This window comes from Accipiter gentilis, chromosome 1, assembly GCF_929443795.1.
Source record: "Accipiter gentilis chromosome 1, bAccGen1.1, whole genome shotgun sequence".
Lineage (NCBI taxonomy): Eukaryota > Metazoa > Chordata > Aves > Accipitriformes > Accipitridae > Astur > Astur gentilis.
Genome location: NC_064880.1, coordinates 17,440,593 through 17,460,954, shown reverse-complemented (window position 1 = coordinate 17,460,954; position 20,362 = coordinate 17,440,593). Strand labels below are relative to the sequence as shown.

Sequence of the window (20,362 nt, the reverse complement as noted above, 5' to 3'; positions counted from 1 at the left end):
AAGACTTTTATTCTGTAAATTGTTGCCTTGGAGATGTCGATACCTGTGGCCAAAGCTTGTATGACATGATTATACGTAGTGAGCCTAATGTAGGAATTACTGTATGAATTTATGTAAAAGTGAGAGAATAGGGAAACTGTTCCTTATGACTGACAGGTAGATCAGTTTTTAAAGAGGAGCCTCACTGTTCCATTCGTCTGCCATTATTAGTAATATGGTCAAACCTGGCAACAGTAACAGCTGTGGAGTGGAGTGCTCATGGGTGGCTATTTCCTTTTCAAAAGAGTTTACTTAGTGCTAGAAACTTGAAAACAAACCAAAAATAGATATTGCAGTAGAAATACATTAGTTAGTAAACATATTAAATATTCCATTGCATCTTTTTATGTGCAGCATGTCATTTCAGAGGCTGCTTTTAATTGGAAATAAGAAAACCAAGGACATATCCATCATTCTACAGTTAGTTTGCAGAATTTAAAACTCATTTTCTTCATTTGATTAGATCCTTCTCTCTCCCCACCATTCTGCTGTGGACTTTGTAGACACAGAACTTTGTTCAAATGAGTTGAATTTTTAAAATCTTCATCTAAAGACACTACAGGTGGCAAGCTTAGTAAGTATAATAAGTGACAGTAAGAATACGGATAGTGATTATTTACCCTTATCCCCAGAATTTTAACAGCCAGAATTTGTAATACTGCTTTTTGGAGCTTACATTCCAGCTAGTAAGATAAAGTTGATGATGTTTTCTCTGAGGACATTGTAATATCTATGGTGTTGGTTTGTAGAAAACAAATACAAATGTTTAATGTTCCTATTTGCAGGAAAAATATCACACTGATATGAGAAGGAGAAAATGCCCCTACCTACCATCTATTTCTGGATCATGAAATAAGACATTTATTCACATAGTACTACTAGCAGTCAAATAAATATAAAATAGTTACAGAACTACAGTTATCCTCTGGTTTTCCACAGATAAACTCTCTGAACAACCTTTTCTAGTTGTCTCATATTTTTCCTGTGCCTTCATATTAAATTCGTTATTTATTCACATTGTTAATATGCCAGTGTCTGTGTCATTACTTTCTTGTCTCTGAGCCATTGTGTTCATGTAAGCTTTAAGTGAAGCTGTCTTGCACTTGCTGATTCGGTTTTTGCTTCTTTTAATGTGCTGCTTTTAATGTACTTTCTCTGTGTATATAATCAGTTACGTAAAGATTTTGGGAGTTTGGTCTGAGAAAGAAAGTCACAAGACAACTTGGTAAAGATCAGTTCCTTCTCTTGTAGGTAATGCATTTGATAAAGCGTCAGCTTCACTCTCTGGTATTTAAAATCCCCATTTATAAATAATATTCAAATATGATTGGAGATGTGGTATTCTGTTAATAGACAAAATAAATTACTCGGGATAAATTATTTCAATTTTTTTGATGTTGCTATATGATGCTAAAATTTCTACAACTTTTCCTATGCCTTAAATCTAATTTACCTCATTCAACAAAAATACTGTTGTCCTTGTTGATATAATTTTTACTTCAAATTCTTTAAATAAGACTTATGTCTAACCAATCAAGAAGGCATGGTTAGCTACAGGGAAAATAATCTTTTGATGCTAGTAATGTTTTAAGAGTTATTTCTTCAGCTTATCATATTTTAAAACTTTTGTTCAATATTAGAAACAGAATTTTTTGCTGATAAATTGAATTGCAGGCTAAAGAAAAAAGCCTCAAACAAATACAAAACAATGTAGTGCCAGCTATTTCTAAACAGCTGTTAGGAAATTAGTAATGGAAAGTTTTGTTGCAGTGGGTGTGGAAAGAGCTTACACGCCCGCATTCCTGAGTGATGCAAACAAATATCCAAGACCCTACATGCTGTAAGCTGTACTTTAAACATCACTGATTAGGCTGTGCTGTATGAATTGAACTGTTTGTACCCTACTGATTTAACAGTGATTACAGCTGATACATTGTTTTACTTTGATATTAATATTTTAAATAAAAGTTTGCTGACGCTTTTAACAGTCAGAGTTCAAAGAATGATCACCTTAACTCTGTGTGAAAGTTTTAGCATCATTTAAGTATAAATATTTCTGGGAATACAGGTAACTAGTTAACAGTGCACAGCAGTGATTCCTTAGTTGTTGGTTGAGTGTCATGAATACCTCCCTATATTCTCTTATTAAATGTACAGCTTCACAGAATTTCTGAAAAAAGATTGTTTCTATTGCAAGCGCAGTTCCCAGCACCATCTCTTTTTTTGCCGTATCTCCCCACTTCATGTATTGTGGCCCAAATGTGTCGTGGCTTTGAAATTGTCCTGTCCTCCAGAAGTGGACACTCAGTTGCTATTTGTTATACCAAACATGAGTGTCATGTACAGCAACCTATAATCCTGATAGTCTCCCATAGCATTGCACCTTGTTTAGTGTGAGTTAGGATTGCAGTAGGAACAAGGTTTTAGAGCATATGTGCAGTTGTAATGCAAGTTTTGGTTTTGTCATCTTCCTGCACTAGCTCAAATTCATCCAATTCATGCTTGTGGTAGTTGCCCAGAAACAAACCCTCTTTCTGCTTGGTGTTCTAAAAACAAATCACTTGCAAGAAATAGTTTAAACAACAGGGTCAGGATGAAGATTAAACCCAAGCATCTTAGGTGATGAATGTTCATCGTATAAGAACCGTTGACTGACAAGGCAGCCCTGAAAGTACAAAGCAGTCTTTCCTCTGGGGAGGTCCCCAGTATAGATGCAAGTTGGCCTGAAGGTGTACTGGAGCTGTGCAGACCTGCAGGAGCCCTAGACTCCGTGCCCGATGATGCTGGATCCTTCATTCGCTGAGCACAAGGCAGTTAAACTTTAAGATACACGCTGGGATAGGTAGTAGCGAATTCATACTGAGAATCAAAATACAATTCATAGGACTTAGACTTGAAAAGAGATTTTTGTACAGCAGCAGTTTAAATGGAAATAACCTATTTCCTAGTGCATGAGATTATCAGGAGAAGTCGCAAAATAAACACATGTACTTGCACCCATTTTTCATTTAAGTCCCAGCTGATGATTATGTGAAAGAAACTTAAATATTATATAGGGCAGGCATTCAAGGTCAGGCCTTCAAAGTTAAATCCTTTGCACTGGTTTAAGAGTACACAGGAGTATTCTATAATGTAGCCATTCCAGTTTGCTCATAACTCTCTATATGCCTATCTTCCTTGGCTGTAATGGAAGTCTTATGGCTCAAGGCTTCCAAAAATCATAATTGCCTTAAAAAACTCAGAGGAAAGAAGCAAAAATTATCTTATATATGATACACAGTAGTGGTCCAGGCAGTCGTCTTTTTTTTTTTTGTTTAGAGGAATTTTAGTGCTTTATGTGAAACTGAGAACACAGAGCACAGTTTTATAGAGGGAGATGAGGAAGTGTATTCAGTTCTAACTTCTCATGAAAATAAGCTAACCAATTTGAAACAATTTATTTAATCTTTCTTAAAATTGATTGCTCTTGCTGAGAAGAAAATCCTATTTAACTTGATCAGTCTTTAATTTAAAATCTTGCAGCTTTTTGGAGGGCACTTTTTCATATTTAGTGTTATGACTGCTTTAACTCATTTCAATTCATATATCAGGAAGGAGACTTAATTTGTAGTTGGATATTGCCAGTTAAATAATTGGATTCTTGCAGTGCTGTGACACTGTAATACATAGATAAACAGAATGGCTGTTCAGTAGCAGCTGCTTTTTTGTGTGTTCTAAATTGTAATTGTTTAAGTGATGTGTGGTTCCTTCAGAAAATTTTGAAAAGTATGGAAATTAAATGATATTTCATTGTCTGTTTAAAAAGAACAAAAAAAAAATCCATGTGAGCTATTTTCTGCCTTTGTATTCACATTTGCCTCTTCCATTTTATCCACCAGTGTCTAATGCTAGTGTTTTGCTTCCTTTTTTGTTTCTTTATTTTGTTGCTTTTGTTTGAATGTATTACTGTGTTTATATGGAACTGGTCAAAGAACCGTTACTGTATTTTATGTTTGTATCTACATTTTATTTTGCATGCTTAACGTGGCTTTGCCTGGATATTCTTTTTGGTAAGTTCAGAATTTAAAAGCATAATGTTTTTCTGTAGTAAAGTTTGTAACCTGCCACCTTCTTTTCTCCCACCTCCAGTAACATCGTTATTTTTTTGTCATACTGATTTGTGCTCATGTACTGTTCTGCTTTTGCTAATTATACTTATGATAACACTGTTTTCCTAACTACCCATTTTAAACTCTAGCTGAGCTAAAGAATATGACTTTGGTACTAATATGTACTAATTTGACTTTTATCGTCAAAGTATAGTTGGCGGCTGTTAAAATGATCTGTTCTGAGAACTCTGTGTGTATTTGAGACACACAGAACCTTAGTCTTAGAAAACCATGTTAAGGCTTCTTTGCATACCCGGGTGGTTACTCTGCACTTCACAGGTATTATTTGTCAGAAATCTTCTCAAGATCTTCTAAGAATAGTGTGCATGTTTATGTTTCTCTTTTAGCAACAGCTCGCTCAGCTTCAGAAAGAAAAATCGGAGATTCTGAAGAACCTGGCATTATACTACTTCACGTTTGTTGATGTTATGGAATTTAAGGTAAAGTATTACAAATATGTCAGTTGTTCTGTCATATCAGGTTTCTGTCTTTTTATTTATGAAATAACACTATAGAATGAAATAGCTGAACTTGTAGCTCTGTTCTTAAAAAAAAAAAATCAGTCTTCATCAATTAGCATAGTAAAGTGATTTACTTAGATCTTCTTAAACTAAAGTTATTCTTTTGCTTTTCAAGGACCATGTTTGTGAGCTGCTGAACACTATTGATGTTTGCCAAGTCTTCTTTGATATTGTAAGTTTCTGGGTTTAAACTTTCAAATGCCACTTAAAAATGTTTCTAATCAGAGTCCTGTGTGAAGAATTAGAAGGACTTGTTTATGTTAGCCCAAGAAACATGACATCTCTAGTTATAAATGCAAGAGAAATAAAAACACTGTAATCTTCATATCTCTAACTTTTATAATTGCTTAAAATCAGAAGGTAGACCATTTTAAACAGGCTACCTGTTTAAATGGACAGTAGTAACAGCATTGTCTGTACTAGACATATAAATCTTTCTGTAATTTTTGCTTTATTGCATCTGCAAACTAAATCTTAGGGTTTATTGTCATCTGTATGCTTAAGCCATGTGAGGTTCATGAGAAAGGAGGTCGCTTCTGGTTGGGTAAAGCAAGTACAGAAGCAGCTAAAAGTGTTACATTTTAAAAAATAACACAACTAAACCCCCAAACCTCACAACTAAACGCCAAAAAAGCCCAAAACAAAACTTCACACACCTTTTTCTCTTGGTTTCAGCTTGCTTTCTTAATGTTCATAATGTCACCTTGCTAGTTTTAGTCATTATTCTGAATTTGGCTGACTTAAGTTCATAGTATGAAAGAGGAGCAGGTATATGTCCTATGGAATGATGTTACCAGGCCAGTGGGATATGTACTAGCTTTTTACATTACAGTCTTAGTGAAATATAATTCATAGGCAAAGTGCTTACTGACTGCTTAGTAACAGCCAAGAAAAGTTCTCTTATCTGTTAGCTAACCTGTGACACTTAAGCCTGGAAAGATTTATTTTCATGCCTGCTTCCATGAATGCAAACAGTTCTGGGGATTTGAGTGAATAAATTAAGATTATACGAAGTCTGTATGCAACTTGAACAAAACCTTGAACTTTGTTCAAGGCAGTCCGTTGTATTTAAAAAATGCTGAAAATTGGTGGAAAGGTAAGGAAAAAAGTTTTATGCTTGTTTCTAAAAGTTTTAGAATGACAATTTACTGTTTTTTATCTCTAGACTGTAAACTTTGATTTAACAAAGAACTACCTAGATTTGATTATAACCTACACAACTCTAATGATATTGCTGTCTCGAATTGAAGAAAGGAAGGCTATCATTGGATTGTATAACTATGCCCATGAAATGACACATGGAGCAAGGTAAAAATCTGTTGTATAAGAAATGTGTATAATAATAATAGTAACAGCTACACCTGAGTGAATTGTTTGTTGTTGTTTTTAGTGACAGAGAATATCCACGCCTTGGCCAGATGATTGTGGATTATGAAAATCCTTTAAAGAAAATGATGGAGGAATTTGTACCTCACAGTAAAGTATGTAACTACTTTTCACAGGCACACAATAACCTTAACTGAGAGAAGCAGAGATAAAAATAAATATGCAAGAGTTTGTTTTGTCAAAGGCCATTAGGTAGAAATTTTACAGGAGATTTTATTTATAATGGATGTCTGGGGCTGGGGATTGATACCCTATTAAATAACAGAACCTATAAAAATACAGGAATGCTAAGACCCATTGGTAAGGTTCCAATTTATTCACCATAGATTAGAAATTGATTAAAAATTGTTGTGGATTATATGAGAATAACTACATTTGTGTTCTGTTTTGGTTTTTAGCTTGAAATTGAAGAGATTCTTAATGTTTTTATGAAACCAGTTTTTTGCTGGTTTACCATCCTGGATGAATGTATTTTTCTATTTTGTAACCTGAGGGTTTACAAAAGGGGTTTTTTGTCCTTAAACTGGGGCATCCTGGAGATCACCACTGCCTCTTTAATAATAGCTCCTATACTCAGAAGCTGACATTGTGTACCCTGCTCAGTTGACTTCATCAAGTTAAATGAACCCAATTACTTTAGCCTTTTCTGTACAAATGTTTTTAAGCTTGCACTCTTACACAGCTGGTTGTGCTGCAGTTCTGGGATGATTTATCTAGGCTGTATTTTCATATGACAATATCTTGGAAAAATGACAGAAGCCTTGCCAAAGTCAATGTATGTCCTGTTTATCGCTTCCCATTTGCCCACTAGGCTTGCTGCTCTGTCAAAGGAAACTAGATTTGTTTGATCAGTACGGACCAACTGTTATTTATGAAGGTGTTATTTTCTAGGTGCTTGCAAATTGATTGCCTAACAACTTATTCTGGAATCTTTGGCAGGACTTTAAGTTAAATACTAAATTATTACCTAAAGTTTTTAAGGTTTGGGTTTTTTTTTTTTCCCCTGTGTTTGAAGTCTAGGTACTGGTTGTGTTTTCCTTCTCTAGTCCTCTTGAGAATTATTATTTTTTTAATTTCCTTAAACTTTTTAAGATGGTCACTAGAAGTTCAGAGAGTTTTCCAGCTACTTCTGTAAGTGCTCTGAAGTGAAATAGTTTTGAACACTTCTCATTTGTCTTGATAATCTGTAATCTTATTTTTGTTATACTTTCCTCTGCATGATTCCTGTCTTAAGGCTTACTTAGCTAAGGATCTCATTTGCAATTAATATTTTCTTGTGGACATTTAAGCAAAGATGCTTAACTTTTCAGTATTATCTTTGTTTGTTCTTTTGTATTTAGTAGTGGACCAATCCTTTCCCTTGAAATGTGTTGTAAAGCCATTTTTCAGTCCAATTTTTGCGCTTCTTATGCTGTGCTAGAGGTATAAATTGGGGTCAGAGATCAGGCACCGTGCTATATAAACACATACTTAGGTTGCATTCTCATGGAACTGCACACTTAAGTTGTCTTTTCATCATCTCACTACTTTGCAGTAAACCTGACAGTTGTTTAGTCCTTTAAATTAGCTTCAGCAGATGACTTTTTTATTTTGCCTGAGTGACCTTCTCTGCTGGCATAATGCCTAGATCCGGCTCCCTGAGGACTCATACAAGCACCAGTATTGATCAAGACAGGCGAAAGGTGTAGGACCACACTTACTCAGATAAGCTTAATCTACTATGGAGATGCTCCTGTAGCCAGTATCTGCTCAAAATAATTGTAATTTGCTAGCAAAAACGGAAGGATGTACTAAACGAAGTGGCAGAGAAGGGAATAACACAATAATTGGGATGCATGAGTAAATAATGAACAACTTTTAGTTGTACATGACAGACTTGATGTCCGTATTGACTTTTTTATGTCATCTTAATTCTCAACACAGTGTTTTATAACTCTAATGGAAAAAAAAATTAAAAATCAAACGCTTCTGTTTCTCTTCATCCTTCCCTTAACCTGGAGTAGTATTTTATATGTGAAACGAACTAGATGCAATGGGTTTTAACCTCAATTTTAATCTCAGAACTAGTTTGGTAAAATGTTTTGATTATTGTTAGTAATAATGCTGAGAAAGCAGCACTACTGATAAAATAGTACTTAGTGTCTCTTGTGCTTCGAGTATTGCAATGTCAATACACAGCTCACAAAATGAGTTAAAGAACTTGAATGTTTATCCAAGACTGAGCCTTGAGGACATCTTCAAACTAATCATTGGTCTCCATTTTAGTCCCTTTCAGATGCTCTGATTTCACTCCAGATGGTCTATCCTCGAAGAAATCTCTCAGCTGACCAGTGGAGAAACGCACAGCTACTGAGCCTCATCAGTGCCCCCAGTACAATGCTAAATCCTGCACAGTCTGACACAGTATGGCCTTTTAATTTGCATTGAATGATAAAGTTAAGCAAGGTTTTCTGTAAAATAATGTGGGGTGTTTAATTTTCTGTTTTAGTACCTTTACGTGGCTTTTAATCAGAGAAGTTAAATAGGCTGGTTGGGAGAGCTGAATGCTTCAGTATGGGGGAAAAGTTTTATCACATTAATTAAAGCTTCTGTTCAGTTAGCTCATGCCTTCATTTCCAGTATTTGATAATCAAAAGATAAAGGGAAGCAATGTTAACTTCTACAGTGTAGAAGGAAAGAATCCTGTGTACTCAGATGTTTGTGGGCCAATAGACTAAAATGCAGAACTGGTACTTCCTTTAAAATTTTTACTGTTCACATTTGCTGCCTCAGCTGTGATATGGATGGTCATATTTCTGAAAAAATTCAAGCGTTAACAGCTGTCAGGTTGTGATTAGCATACATCAAAAGCCTTTTGTTCTGAAATATTCTTAAATACAATTTTTGTTGCAACTAAACATTTGTCAAAATTTGTTCACTGTTTTATTCAAGGTATTGGAGGGTATGGAAGCTCATTTAATGTTTGAACCCTCAGTTTCTAAAGGGATGAAACAGTGCCCTGTTAGTAATCAGCAGCAGTCTTCCATGATTCATCAGCATTGAAGGCTTTATTTGTACTTTTTTCTAAAAAGTACTTCTCATGAAATATATTTTCTTTTATGTAATTATTTTGCTACACGTTATTGTTTTTTCAACAGATGCCATGTGAATACCTCTCTCTGGATGCAATGGAAAAATGGATCATTTGTGAGTAAAATATTCTGAAACAGCTCATGGTTGTATGGGGAAAAAAAAAATCAGTTAACCTTTAAAAGACTACTTCCTTTTCTGTACTGTACAAAAGCTGTTGTATTCAAAATAGTTTCTACAGAATTTGATTAAATCTCATTTGTATGTATCCAACTTATATATGCAGTGAAGTTGGAATTCAGCATATACTGCTGGAATCGAGTTTGTCATCAATTTATTCCAGACTGACTAAAAGTGAGAGCTTTAGTAATTCTGATGAAAATAGCTGAGTAGTATCAGCACTAAGTAATTCATGTTACAAAAATATTACAAAAATACCTCCACTAGAACAGTGTGGGGTACTTTTATATATAAAATGATGTTACCCATTAAACAGTGTATTAATGAACTATTTGAACTATTTAAGAGAAAATGCATAATAATCTCACTGTTCTTTTACTGTCTGTGCATCTGGTTTGTGATGTACATCATTGTGAACTTTTGAAGTTGGGTTTATTTTGTGCCATGGAATCCTAAATAGTGATGCTACGGCTTTGAACCTTTGGAAGCTTGCACTTCAAAGCAGCTCTTGCTTGGCTTTGTTTCGAGATGAAGTATTCCATATTCACAAAGCTGCAGAAGACTTGTTTGTAAACATAAGAGGGTAAGTTTTTGTTCTTTCTTTCTCCTTTCAGAACCTCTGTTAAAAATGTCTCATTTCTTGAAGAACTGTTTTGAAATGTTACTTCTACTTAATATAAGTTCTGCTTAAGGGTAGTCAGTACACAAACATTTTTGCTTAGTGTCTTGACTGTTTCTTTAATGCATAACTTTCAGGAGCCTCATTTCTTAACCATCATGCCTTTTTTTATCTGAGTTCTGAAAAAGTCTGGTGAATCAGTCTCTAAAATGGCAAAAGTTAAAATTAATGATCTAACCCACAAATCTTAATCTAGTGAAATTATGCCATAAATGTAGAGTTTGCTTGAAAAATTGCATCTGTCTGCCACTGTTTCTGCAATATATCATCTGAAAACTCAGAAACAAAGTTGAGACCTCTACCAGCGAACACCAAGAGCACTTCAGTAGAGAGTATTTTTGGCATTTAGCTTTAATCGGGGAAATAAGTCTTGTGTGAGGTTTTTGCTGTGTCCTGCTTGCTAATGGCATTGCAGCTTCTTTCAGGTCCCACTCAGCTCCTGCTAAATTGTGCTACTGATACATATTACTGTATTGGATTGTTTTTTACTTGCAGCTACAACAAGCGTATTAATGACATCAGAGAGTGCAAAGAAGCTGCTGTTTCACATGCGTAAGTGTTTTATAAAATTTTCCTGGTAGATTTTAGTGTTGGTTTTCTTAAAGTTATGAAGAATGTATACACAGGATCTGTTGAATGCTGAATTAGTTGTGCATTTTCAGATGAGATCATGTACTGATTGTTCTTTTAAATCTGGATTTGCTTAATGCCATTAGCAATTTAACTTTCCAAGTTTTAGGTTATTTTTAAAATTATCAGAATGGAAGCATTTCATTTATTCTCCAGTTTCTTTTTGTCTAATTATTTAATGTGAATGCAAATTAAATAGAAATGTTTTAGTGGAGTCAAATGCACATCACAGAGCAGGAGCAGAGAACTTGGGTTTTAAATTTGACTATACATAGGAAAATAAGGTGTTGGTGATGTGGATGCCAATTTTAATTGAACCACTTCCTTCAAAATACTGAACTTTTGAAGTTGGTATGATATGAGTGGCCTGTGTTTAGGCTTAAATGTTCAGAAAAATCAAATGCTCTGTGGTTAGCACAGTGGATGACACGTCGGTTTGTTCTTTTGATGCAGTGGTTCAATGCATAGAGAGAGACGCAAGTTTTTACGTTCTGCACTCAAAGAACTGGCTACTGTCCTGTCTGATCAGCCAGGCCTGTTGGGTCCCAAGGTAACTATGGTTCTTACGTTTTGCGTTTGTGCAATCTTACAGTGTTTTTCTCGGTGATACTGTAACGGTTAGTTTGGGGGGGGGGGGGTGGGGGGACGACCCACATTTTTCTCTGAGAGAAAACCTACTTAGGTTTTAAAATTCTTTGGTTTTAGAGACTATAGTTGCTTCTTAGTGTGCACAATGTGCCCAACTGTTACATAGATCTATAAGCTTGTGAACAATTTTTCTTTTTCAGGCACTTTTTGTGTTTATGGCATTATCCTTTGCTCGTGATGAAATTATTTGGCTTCTTCGTCATGCAGATAATATGCCAAAGAAGAGCGCAGATGATTTCATAGATAAGTATGTTATTTTTTGGTGTGATACCTTAAATATTTAGGAGAATTTCACAGACAAAATGCATTTGAAGGCAAGGGAATCTCAGAAAAGGATGGCTATATGGAAGAGTTGGGACTGTTCAGAAAATCTTACTTGGGAATATTAAGCTTCCAATCAAAACAGAAAACTAGAAGTATTGTATTAGAAACTGGAGCACATCAGTGAAAATTCATTTTCTGCAGAAGACTTATAAAATAAAAATATTTTATACAAGTTTTAGGCTTACTTTTTCTTCCTTTAAATAAGCAAAAATAAAGTTTTATCATGTGTCTTCAGTGTTACTGATTTTGCATTGAGGAAGTCAATGGTGGGGGGAAGGAAACTGTCAAAAAGCTTGATTTGTTGATATGTAGAATGCCTCCTGTATTGTAGCAAAGCTGCCTTTTAAATCGGGTAAGATTTCTTTATGTAATATAGCATTAGTGTCATCATAAATAAAAGGTAGAAATGAGAAATGGGATTACGAGATCTTATCAATGTGGACAGGCAGAAGGCGAGCAGTTGTCACTGAGTTGTTCTCAAGATTATTGAAGAGAAGATTGAACTGAAAGCCTGTGAATTGACTGCAGGAGTTTAAACAAGTGACAATCACAAGGCCGTTGCTAGAGCTGGAGTAGGAAAACCTTGGGTTTTCTTCACTGGATTTAGGTGCTAGGGAGGGATGGAGATCCCAGAGCCTCTCTTGAAACAACCTGTGCAAGTTTTTAACTATCCTCATGGTTTAAAAAATATATACAAAAGCTGTTATTACAGTTGAATTTTTCAGATTCAACCACTTTTTGAGAAAAACATTTTTTTCAAATTGAGCATTATAGAAGGGCTTCTTATTCAAAAAGTAAGTGAATAGTTATACAAACTTCTGAGGATTACTGTGATGGTATCCTGCTAACTTATCTGCTGTTGAGTGGATTTTACCTTGCAGAGAAAATATACCTCTGTAAACTCATTTTACAATGTGAACATTTTCATACAGAAATTACCTATTAATAATAGTTCTGAAAGCAAGGTATAGGAGGAAATCCCCTTGAAAAGCATTCCGCTGATAGAAATTGGTTTTACTATTTTGGGTGTTTCATATTTGTAAACTTTTCCTTCTATTCTTGCCTAGACACATAGCTGAGCTAATATTCTACATGGAGGAGCTCAGAGCACATGTGCGAAAATACGGTCCAGTGATGCAGAGATACTATGTACAGTATCTCTCTGGCTTTGATGCAGTGGTCTTAAATGAGCTTGTTCAGGTATGGCAAGACCATATGGTTTTGGGTTCTCAACTGCAAACTTGAAAAAGGGCTTTTTGTCCAAAATGACTTTGTGAAACACATCTTAGTTTGTGGATTTTGATGAACATTATGGAATAAGGCAAATTAATTTACTGTTTATTTCTGGGATTTAGAAATTACTTTTGATTGCTATATGAACACTTAAATGTTATTAAGCAATGTAATGTTTAGAGACAATGAAACAGGTACTACCACTGAAGGAGCATTGTAGAAACTTTTTCTTATTTAGCCTGAAAAAGAAATGATAGGCTTTATGAACTGTTTTGGTTCTATTCCCTCGCGACCACTAGATGGAGCCCAAATTTTGTGAGTAGGTCAGCTACTGAACCTTGACAAGTTTGTACTATAAACTTTTTTGTCGTGTTCAAAAATTAATTTCACACTTCAAGCATCACATCAGTTACAAGTAGATGGAACTTACGTACTCTGCTGTTTAAGTGAACTATTTATACAGTTTAAATACCAGTTTTATATCACTGTTTAAATTATTAGATGTAACTGAATCCTTGGGTTTACTTTCAATAACAAAATAACTGTATTTGGGGCTTTTTTGCTTATAACTCTATATACTTACATGATTTTTTTTTTTTGGAGTGACGAAATTAAATAATTTAGACATTTGTCGTTGATTCCTGGGAAATTATTTCCTGGCTTTAGTGGATGACTTCTAAATGCTGTACAAGTGGCACATGTGTTCTGTGTTTAGATAGGATAATGCTTAGGATCAAACTGAAATGAGGAAAAAAATATTGGCTTGAATTTTAGTTGTAATTCATTCATAACAGGTATCAAGCACCAGACTAGACACATGATTGAGTGATAATTTGGATTTTTTCAGCCTTTAGGTTAAAATGTCAGTCATAGCTGGCCTTATGAGAAACTTCTGTATTGTATTTTTTAATAGAAATATGGTCTTAGTTGTTGAAACTGCTTTTTCATCAGCTTTTGCATTTTGTAAAATTTGAAAACTTGATAGCCCATCTTTCAGGTGGTATCAATCATTGAAGTCAATGTTAGTAAAAAAAAGCTTTTGTGGGAAGCGAAGTGATGCTGGTGTGGGCTCCATTATATCCTGCCATGGCTAAATTTTCTTTGCAGACAGATCAGGTGCCTGTAGAGGTCAGAAAAATGTTTGGTGTCCATTTTGTAAACGACTATAGCCTGAAAATGCATGGTCACATTTGCTGAGAGATTTTCCCGTTTTGAGCAGATGTTGGTTTGGAAGCACGCTTTTCTAGGTATTTGTTGTCAACCACAGAATTAAAAACTGAAAGCTGTTAAATAGCACTATAAGCTACCTTGTGTACATTTTTGCACATTTCAGAGTGTAGCTGATAAATTGGGTATGGGTATTGACATTGTTTCATAAACCAAGTTTAAAATAATAGCAACATTTATTTTAGAATCTTTCAGTGTGCCCAGAGGATGAATCAATCATCATGTCGTCTTTTGTAAACACAATGACTTCACTAAGTGTGAAACAAGGTAAGTTTGAATGAACTTGGGAAAATGGTAACAGAATGGTGGATTCCTCTGGAAAGCCTTCATCACTTTGTGTTTCATGTCATCAGTAGAAGCAGATAACTTGCATAAACTGAATTTGTTGCCTTGTTTCTCTTTCATTACGGTATCTGCTTTTTGTTGTGTGTCCCTTTGCCGGGGCAGGTCTATACAGATAGAGCCTTCAAAGAATGCTATTGGGAAGTAATCCTACCTTTTAATTTAGAAAGCATGTTACATATGTTTTCTTCTATATATTTTAATTCCTATTGACGTGGCTGTGCTGGATTGAAATTCTTATGTAAAAGCATGAGTTTCTGTACCCATGGAATTTTTTGAGTACTTTGGGGTTTTTTAGAAGGTCTGATACAGTATATCTGAATTTGTAGTTGTTTTCCTGAAGGTTTTATGTTCTGTATTTTTCCCTGATGCAGTTGAAGATGGAGAGGTATTTGACTTCAGGGGAATGAGATTAGATTGGTTTAGATTGCAGGTAAGACTTTGTGTGACGCTTTCCTAACTTAAAACCCAAATGTTTAATAAATTACTGCTCTTCTAGATTACTCTCACACTGCAAGTGGATGACAGGCTATCTAAGAATAACCTACTCTTTTAAAATCAGACAAATACTTAAGCAGATAATTTGCTACATTTTGATGTAATGGTGTCTGCATTGCATACTTTTTGCAAATCATTCTTTGGGGTGTTTATAACTGTTCAGAAATAGAATGTGTTGAGGATGAGCAGTTTGTTGGCGGCTGTACACTGTATGGAGTCTGATTCAGCCTGCCCAGCCAAGGGAAGGTAGAGACTGTTCAGTGAGAAAATATTGTTCAGGAAGATCATTCCTGTGCATTGCAAGTGCAGTATCTTCAATTCACTTAATAAAGGGGGGAGTACTGTTTAGACTGTAAATCAGTTATCTCAAGTGTAGATAGACATGTTATTTTTATATTTTCAGAATACACTTTCTTTTTCTTTCTTTCCAAAACTTGATTGTTAAAGTAGGGTCTCACAAGTGCATGTTTGTGTTTTGTCAGTACATTTGTTCTACAGTTCATCTGTGAATTGGTGTCATATTCAAATGACATTTGGAGACTTAATTGAAAGGCAGTTTGCTTTTCTTAAGCTACAGGGGAAAGATAAGATAGTCTGTCTATGGTCTTTAAGTACACAGGTGTCCTATGTATAGCGTAATCAGTATTTAACATTTGTATTGGGCAGTAGCAATGGAATTTGCAAAAAAATCAGCTGCAGATGTAACATAAATTTTTTCCTGTATCTTTCCAGGCCTACACGAGTGTTTCTAAAGCCTCGCTTAGTCTTGCAGACCATAGAGAACTAGGAAAAATGATGAACACAATCATTTTCCATACAAAAATGGTAGATTCTTTGGTGGAGATGTTGGTTGAAACCTCAGATCTTTCTATATTTTGGTATGTTACTAACCTGACTGTAGAACCTTCTATTATTTAGTGTTTGGTTCGTCCTTGCAAGTGTAGTTTTTAAATAGCAAACTTTGTAGGAAGATAGGCCAGTTGGAGAATCAACTGGAATTTCTGGTTTCCATTAGAGTTAGTTTGATAAAGGTATTTCTGAAGATCTGTCAGAGAGATTCTTGAAGCAGTCACGTAATTGATCTGGGGTCATTTGTAGATTCTTAATACTTTTTTGCAGAAGGTGCAAGTTTTTGCAGTAACCATATGGCAAACATCAGAATAAAAATTTAATAATAATAGAGAGGTGCAAATAAAATGCATAAGTCAATGCAGAAAACAAACTTCTTTGAAAGCATGATGCAGTTCTGGTATAAATTATAACTTCAAATCTGACACTAATAGCATGTTTGATTTGTGTGAAGTAGATTTTATTTGCAGCAAAATTATGTATGCCATTTAAATGTCTTATTTCTGATCAGTTTTTATAGTCGTGCTTTTGAGAAGATGTTTCAGCAGTGTTTGGAGCTTCCCTCTCAATCAAGATACTCAATTGCATTCCCACTGCTTTGTACTCATTTTATGAGCTGTACCCATGAACTATGCCCAGAAGAGGTAATTTTTAAATATATTGTCTTAGTTATTTTCATCTCATTTAAAGCAGAGGGGACTAGAGCTGAACACTGCAAGAAGGTGTTTGTTATGGCAATATAAGATTTGAGGGAGGAGAGCGTTAAAAAGGGATCTAAAGCAAGTAATACTTTCTTGTGTGATTCTTTACCCATAGATCTCAAAAACCTTTTCTGAAGTGAGTAAGCATTATTATCTTTGCTTTAAAGAGTGATTAAACTAAGCTACAAAGTTTAGATGACTTTTTTGGGGTCATTCAGGCTTAGATGCTAATAAATCCCATACGCCTATTAAAACTTAGAAGCAACAGTTTTTCTTCCAAATGGTTTATAAACTCGTAGTTAGGAGAAGGAAATATGAAGTTGGGAGTTCTGTATGGCTTGTTATAAATACTTTTTCTTCAGTAAGATTAAAAAAATAATCTTAAGTGATACACAGTATAATGCAAGCATTTGTTTCGGTAAGAACTGGGTAATGCAAGCCCTGTGTGGTTAGAATTAGAAACGAAAAAATGCGGAGTGTTGCTTAAAGAAATGGACCCTTTGATTCTGAGGAAATTCTTCCTATTTTTGTTGTAATGAAATAGATCCTTTAGTACGTTTTCTGTATGTCCATTGACTTTGGAATTATCTGGGGGTTAACTTGGCCAATTTTGTGTAGTGCACATGAAAGTGTGTTTTTATTCTTAACAGTGCTCATCTGAAACAATTAGATTAATAAGATCTATTGTGATATGCATGATATGGGTTTTTCTTATTTAAACACTAAATCATCTTCTGCTAGACTTCATCTCAATATATGTCTGTGTCATTATTTTCCCTGTATACTTTGCTTTAAACAGCTACAAACTCGATTTATACTAGACAACCACTAAAAAGTTTCCAGGAAAGCTTTCCTTCAGCACAAGAGATGTCTTTCAGAGCAATTATAGTAACAGTAAGGAATCAGTAGCCAAAGTCCACGGTACAGTAGTTACTGTGAATTCAGCTGCAGCAAGCACATTTTGCTACAGCCAGGAGAACTTTGAATTCAATATCTGAATTGTATGACTTGGTAACTGTTACCATTTTGGAAAAATAATCTTGGCTGTACTGTGTACAATGTGTGGTAGCGTAGCTGTTAGAAAGTAAATAGTGATGAAAGAAGGATTTCAGTGAGACAGAGGCTATGCTTGTGCAGATCCAGTGACAAAGGATCTGAATCCAGAAATTAATGGAGCAGGGCTTCATTACTGACTTTTTCAGTGGTAGGAAGGACACTGTGCTTTCTCTAAGCTTGAGTTACATGCTCTTTTTCTCCTAGTTCTAGTACTGGTACGTATTACTGAAGAGATTCACAGAAACCTTGAGTATTGTACACGTTAAAGATTAATCATGAAAACGTACTTTTTAAAATCTATTTTGCCTCCTTTTACAGAAAATGTTTTGCAAAATATAGTAAGCAAAATATTTTTAATGATAATATGCCATGTTGGTGACTTTGAAAATTTCATGGTTCAAGTTGCTTGGGGGGGGGGGGGGGGAGGGGGATAAAAAAAAATCCTGGCACTCATATTGTTGAGGACTAATTGATTTATTATTTCTCATATTCTAGTTACATAATTTAGTGAACCGCTATCTGCAGTACAGTGTGTCTTGTATAAAAATTGTAGGACTAATGGGAAACTGAAAATCAGACTTCTTTTTTTTCTTCTTTAACAGCGACATCATATTGGAGATCGTAGTCTTTCCTTGTGTAACATGTTCTTGGATGAAATGGCTAAGCAAGCTCGAAATCTCATCACAGACATTTGTACAGAACAATGTACTCTGAGCGATCAGGTGAGTGTGGTTGTGTCTATTTTAATTCTCCTGTGAGATTCTTCTCTGTTCAACTTTCTGAATTTTTATGGTTCTATTTCCTGTTAACTTTTTTTTTCTGTTGGGGAAGTTTTGTGTTTATAAAATGGATAGTGATTTGAGGAAGACTTTTTCATAGTAGAATTGTGTAGTTAATAGTCAAAGGAAGAATGTGTTACTTGTGTGATGAAGTGTCTACCTGCACCATTAGCTTATTTTGTATCTCATGGCTGCTAAAAAAGTTGGATTTTGATTTGGAGGGGCTATTTCTTTTCATTTACTAGTTGCTGCCAAAGCATTGTGCCAAAACCATCAGTCAAGCAGTGAACAAAAAGTCAAAAAAACAGACTGGAAAGAAAGGAGAACCTGAAAGGGAGAAACCAGGAGTAGAAAGCATGAGGAAAAACAGATTGGTTGTGACAAAGTAAGCCGCCTCTTCTGTTCCTTTCACCTTGAACCCCAAGTCAAAATGTATGTTTTACATATTGAATGTTTCTTGCTTCATTTATTTGAGTAAGTTTAATTGACTGTAAATACAACAACTTTGTAGTTTGTGAGCGTATGATGTTTCTGTAGCTTGTATAGAGACTGAATTCTGTTACACAGAGCAATAGGAATGTGTATCTCTTGAATTTATCCTCTTGGCCGTTTCCTTTCTTGAGCAGAAAGAATCCCTGTGCTGTAACTAGATTTCCTGTATAGTCATACTAATTGTTGTGGGAGTCCAAGGTGTGGATGGCATCTTCAATTCTGCCTTGCTTTAACACTGTTAACTAGGTAAAAGTACAGGCTGGGCTGGAAGTTCTTGCTGCTGAGAGGCTGTTTGCTGCTTTCAGCTGCTGGGATGGAGTTGAGGCTCCAGTGTCTGTACCAGCTGGGGAGGGTTTCATTGTTAGTGGCTACAGAAAAATTGAAAACACCAGCAAATCAATAACAAAACCAAAAAACCCACCTGAAAGAGATAAGAGGAAAGACTAATAAATACAGTTTGGGGTGTAAAAGGTGATAGGGGAGGAAAAGGTAGAAGATAATTGTTAGGAGAGATGGGAGGACAAAGATGATAGTGATAAAAGTATGAAGAAGGGAGGACAAAGATGATAGTGATAAAAGTATGAAGAAGAAGGAAGCTAAGAAAAGGAAATTATAAATGTTTAGTGTTGTGGCTGGGAGTGCCCAAACACACACACTGCTGAAGGGGAAGTGGTTTTGCTACAGTTGCAACAGCCAAACATCAGAGAACTGCGAAGATTGGAAAAGTTGAGGGAAAAGAACTTACTTGTAGCTTAAGATTCTCTCTCCCAATATTTTTAGGTTTTTACTACTGGCTAGTAGCAAACATTACTTGCATTGCTTAGTTCAATTAGGAAAAAAACACCTTAACAGACTTCTTTTTGAGGGAAAAATACACGTGTTTTATTTTTTTATATATATATGTGTGTATATATATATCTCACATCACTGTGTGTAGTGCAGAGCAGCATGGTCTTGTAGGATGTGTTCTTACCCAGAATACTGTTTTTTAAATAAGTTAGAAAAGTGTTTCAAAGCAGAAAAAGGTAATGAAACGAAGAGTTAAGAGCTGAACCCACTCCTAAGGCATCTTCCATCTAGCGTGTGTTTTCCGTGATAATGCACACTTATGTTACATTAATATTTTTTTTCTTAATTTCTTGTTGTTTGTTCTTAAAGCCTGGACAAACTGCACACTGCACTTTCTGAGCTCTGCTTCTCAATCAACTATGTACCAAACATGGTGGTTTGGGAACACACATTTACCCCAAGAGAATATTTAACGTCTCACCTGGAAATCCGCTTTACCAAGTAAGAAATATTGTAAAGTTAGAAATATTCATATACAAGATAAGTCTTTGCTGATTTGATGTTGGAAATATTGTACAATTACTACATAAAGCTAGTTTTTAAAAGTTCATTGCAAAACTCTTAAGTCAAAGTCCAACTAAAATAACAGTTAAGTTCTATGTGCAGACATACACAACTGTTAGTTCATATTTTAAAACAAAGTATATTGAAATGCACATCACCTATTTAACAGCCTGATCCTGCATTCCTAGTCCTCTGTATTTTGTAGGAG

The 20,362-nt window shown here is 35.1% G+C and overlaps 1 protein-coding gene across 5 annotated transcripts in view; it reads left to right on the top strand.

Annotated features, from left to right (window-relative positions):
• NCKAP1 (NCK associated protein 1) overlaps window positions 1–20,362 on the top strand; it is a 61,545-nt gene that overhangs the window by 18,767 nt on the left and 22,416 nt on the right. For 3 of the 5 annotated variants that reach the window (XM_049814034.1, XM_049814017.1, XM_049814044.1), the window contains 18 exons: window positions 4,541–4,627; window positions 4,824–4,880; window positions 5,874–6,016; window positions 6,099–6,189; window positions 8,360–8,497; window positions 9,232–9,280; window positions 9,770–9,926; window positions 10,518–10,574; window positions 11,106–11,202; window positions 11,441–11,547; window positions 12,692–12,824; window positions 14,270–14,351; window positions 14,801–14,859; window positions 15,657–15,802; window positions 16,285–16,417; window positions 18,133–18,252; window positions 18,555–18,694; window positions 19,960–20,091. In XM_049814034.1, the coding sequence (XP_049669991.1) occupies window positions 4,541–4,627; window positions 4,824–4,880; window positions 5,874–6,016; window positions 6,099–6,189; window positions 8,360–8,497; window positions 9,232–9,280; window positions 9,770–9,926; window positions 10,518–10,574; window positions 11,106–11,202; window positions 11,441–11,547; window positions 12,692–12,824; window positions 14,270–14,351; window positions 14,801–14,859; window positions 15,657–15,802; window positions 16,285–16,417; window positions 18,133–18,252; window positions 18,555–18,694; window positions 19,960–20,091 (1,928 nt within the window). Of the gene's footprint in view, window positions 1–4,534; window positions 4,628–4,823; window positions 4,881–5,873; window positions 6,017–6,098; window positions 6,190–8,359; window positions 8,498–9,231; window positions 9,281–9,769; window positions 9,927–10,517; window positions 10,575–11,105; window positions 11,203–11,440; window positions 11,548–12,691; window positions 12,825–14,269; window positions 14,352–14,800; window positions 14,860–15,656; window positions 15,803–16,284; window positions 16,418–18,132; window positions 18,253–18,554; window positions 18,695–19,959; window positions 20,092–20,362 lie in introns of all 5 variants that reach the window. The other 2 variants (XM_049814026.1, XM_049814013.1) reach the window with 1 other exon arrangement.